The 3,214-nt window shown below is 44.8% G+C and overlaps 1 protein-coding gene across 1 annotated transcript in view; it reads right to left on the bottom strand.

The window, feature by feature from the left end:
* Positions 1–2,533: 2,533 nt before the first annotated feature.
* LOC146606873 (protein NLRC3-like) overlaps positions 2,534–3,214 on the bottom strand; it is a 22,808-nt gene continuing 22,127 nt past the window's right edge. The window contains exon 8 of the mRNA XM_085349259.1: positions 2,534–3,075. Within this exon, the coding sequence (XP_085205385.1) occupies positions 2,534–3,075 (542 nt within the window). The remainder of the gene's footprint in view (positions 3,076–3,214) is intronic.

The following is a 3,214-nucleotide window of genomic DNA, read 5'->3' as shown; positions in this document are numbered from 1 at the left end:
CTGCTACAGCTCTACTCTTCTATGACTACAGTCATCCACAGCACTGATGTGAGGTCACATGGTTCATATGTAAGGAGCACAGCTGACCTCAGGTCAGTTTAATGACTGTGAGCAGCAGCTGTGTTATTGTCACTGTGACAGGGAGACACTCTCAGACACAGCGCTCATGTCAGCTTGTTCTCATGCAGGAGGATCAGGAGCTCCATGTTTGTCTTTCTGTTTGAATCATGATGTGTTTGTGCCATCAGAGTCTGTCATGAGTACTCAGGGTTTCACAGCAGCTCTTCTGGATGCTGACGAGGACTCCAACCTCATGTTTCACCTCTCTGAGCTTCTGATGTCTGTGAACACTCGTGTTTCTTCTCTGGGCTCATCTGGACAAAAACACCTTTCTGTGTTTGGCTGCAGCCTCATTCTGACTGACAGGAAGTGTGTTATCCATGAGCTGCACTTCTGTCAGGAAGTTTCCTGCTGTGTTTCCTGTCTGTGGACAAACACGAGTGTTCCAGCTGAGGACTTGGTTCCTTCCACCTGTCCATACAGGACATCACGCTGTCTGCAGCTCTGTAAATGCAGCTCCAGGTCCTTCCACGTGCTGCTCTGTATTTGTGCAGTTTGTAGTGTGTCCTGGGAAACGTAGCACACATGGTGTTCTTCTGCTGTTTCCTCCTTTCACTGAGTGTGAAACACTGACGCTGTGCTGTTGTTCACAGAGGGGAGCTGATTCTAGCTGCAGCTGGACTCTGTCATCTAACTGAATGTGTTGGTGCTGATCACGGGGCTCTGAGGGGGGAGCAGCAGGAGGACTCTGGATGCTGACGTCAGTGTATCTGTGGAAGCTCCCACAGCGTGTCTGTCATTCAATATTGTGCTGTATATTGTATCTATGCAAAGATGAACAGACTGTGTGTTCACTGGTCTCTGTGCTGCAGCTCTGATGTCATCATCACTCCCTCCTCCACCCTCAGCAGTCCCAGCATGCTGCTGTGGTGCACCCCACCCTCACTCTACACCTGAGCCACAGACCACACCCTCCACCTCAATATACACCACAGTTTTCTCTGCTGTGGAAATGAGATCAGGAGGAAATCATCATTATTATTATTTAATAAACGCTCACATTAATGTGGGCTTATTTGTTTCATATTAGAAACATTAGTTGAGTGTTTTTAGTATAAAATGGTCAAAGTCCCTCTTTTTGCTCCTCCCCTCACCTGTGGATGGGCGGTGCTGTTACCGTGGTGACAGCTTGGATGTGTTTCAGTCCTGCCTGGTTATCACTGCAGGAATCTTTCACATTTATTACAGGTAATAACTCTGATTTTTCTGTGTATTATGAACCAAATGTATCCTGATACACACAGAGATGGATGAGCAGAGGTTGTTTTTGCAGTTTATGTAGTTACTATGGACTTAATGCATACATATTATTAAAATTAGGGCTATAACAGTTGTATTGATGTATAGCAACTTGAAATGCTCCCACAAATGGCTCCACAGCATGTAAAAATATAACAAAAGCTCTGGCGGACTTGGTTCTGTGGTCAGTCTTAAAGGGTGAAGTTAAACTCTGTAATCTTCACTGTGTCACAGAGTTCAGTGAGTCCCGTTATTCACAGTATCAATCAGATCATCAGAGAACAGCTGATCAGCAATCAGTGGTGCCAACAGCGCCTCCTGTGGTGAGAGGATGCAATAATGCAATGTAGCATTTTTCCACTCAACACTTGCAGTCATGGAAACTGTCTGTTGGATCTGTGTGACGTTGCTTTCTTGGTTAGAGTTCCTCACAAATGTCCAGATGATTCTTCTAATGAGGCGTCGACCATGTTTGCAGCTCTTTGGAAGAAAACGTCGCCCTTTGCCATCCTTACTTTTCTTTGACTTCTTCAAATGCAGCTGAACTCCAGCTGGTATTTTCTTGGACTTTGCAGCTGTTTCTGGTCATCAGTTCATTCCTGCAAACCTCTGAAGCTGAACAACAATGATGCTGCATTGCTGGCTGATCCCAAAAGGTTGATTCTGTTCATCTGGACGTTTTCAGAAACGTTTGCTCACTGATCAGGTGACTTCTTCAGTCTCAGCTGACTGCAGCTTTACAAGCTTACAAACAGCACATTTGCACAATGACTGAAAGCAGCAGCACCTGATATATATGATACTAATATAATACATATACATATATAATCCATACTAATGATGAAGGAACTGAGCTCACAGTCCATTGTTCATTCAGTGAACTACTCAGTTTATTTTGGGCCTCAGAAATGCTCACTCTGTTTGTACATCACTGTCAGCAATAGACTCATTCTGCTGTGTGGACAGGAACACATGTGACATCACTTCCTGTTTGTTTGTGACTGAAGAGGAAGAAGTTTACAAGGAATCATTTAGAAGAGTTTCAAACATCAACTGATTGAATCCATGAATCTGAAAACGTGTTTGTGAGTGAAAGAGACAGACATGTACAGACTGAACTATCTGTTCAACAGTCAGAGTGTTTCTGTAACAGGAGACACTCTTTACACTCCACTCAGCACAGGGACACTGAGGAACCACGAGACCAGACCATAAACCCAGGATAAAGAGTTTGAGTGAATGTGGTGTTGAAGGTGTGGAGGTGGATCAGAGTGTCAGAGGAGACTCTGTAGAAGGACAGAGTGCCAGCAGGACAGTCCACATACACTGCTGCTCTGTTAGAGACAGAGGAGGAGGAGGAGGAGGAGGAGGAGATGAGTGTTTCACTCTTATTGTGCCTGACAGACTGAGGACCATCATTATAGCAGATCAGACTCCAGGACTGATCATTGCGTCCAAACACACAGTCATCACTGCCTCCTTTCCTTCTGATGCTTCTGTAACTCACTGATATATAAACGTCTCCTCTCCACTCGACCTCCCAGTAACAGCGACCAGTCAGACCATTTCTACACAGCAGCTGTTCCCAACCATCAAATCTGTCTGGATGATCAGGATATGACTGAACCTCCTCCACATGTGTCACCTTCCTGTTGTTGTCAGACAGTTGGAGGTTTGTGTGCACTGTGTTTGTGTCGATTGTGAGTTGACAGGAATCTGATGGAGAGAACAAACACAATCCAGCTGCAGTTATTGATCCATCATCTGTTCATTGATTGACACTTTGATGATGACTCCTGACATGATGAAGATGGTTGAATGTGTGCTGCTTTGTTTTCATGAATCCCATTAAAAA

The sequence above is a fragment of the Diplotaxodon limnothrissa genome, unplaced genomic scaffold (genome assembly GCF_057381915.1).
Source record: "Diplotaxodon limnothrissa isolate DT_005_m unplaced genomic scaffold, D_limnothrissa_male_GT1.1 unmapped_scaffold_4, whole genome shotgun sequence".
Taxonomy (NCBI): domain Eukaryota; kingdom Metazoa; phylum Chordata; class Actinopteri; order Cichliformes; family Cichlidae; genus Diplotaxodon; species Diplotaxodon limnothrissa.
Note: the sequence above shows the minus strand (reverse complement) of the source record. Positions and strands in the feature narration are given on the sequence as shown.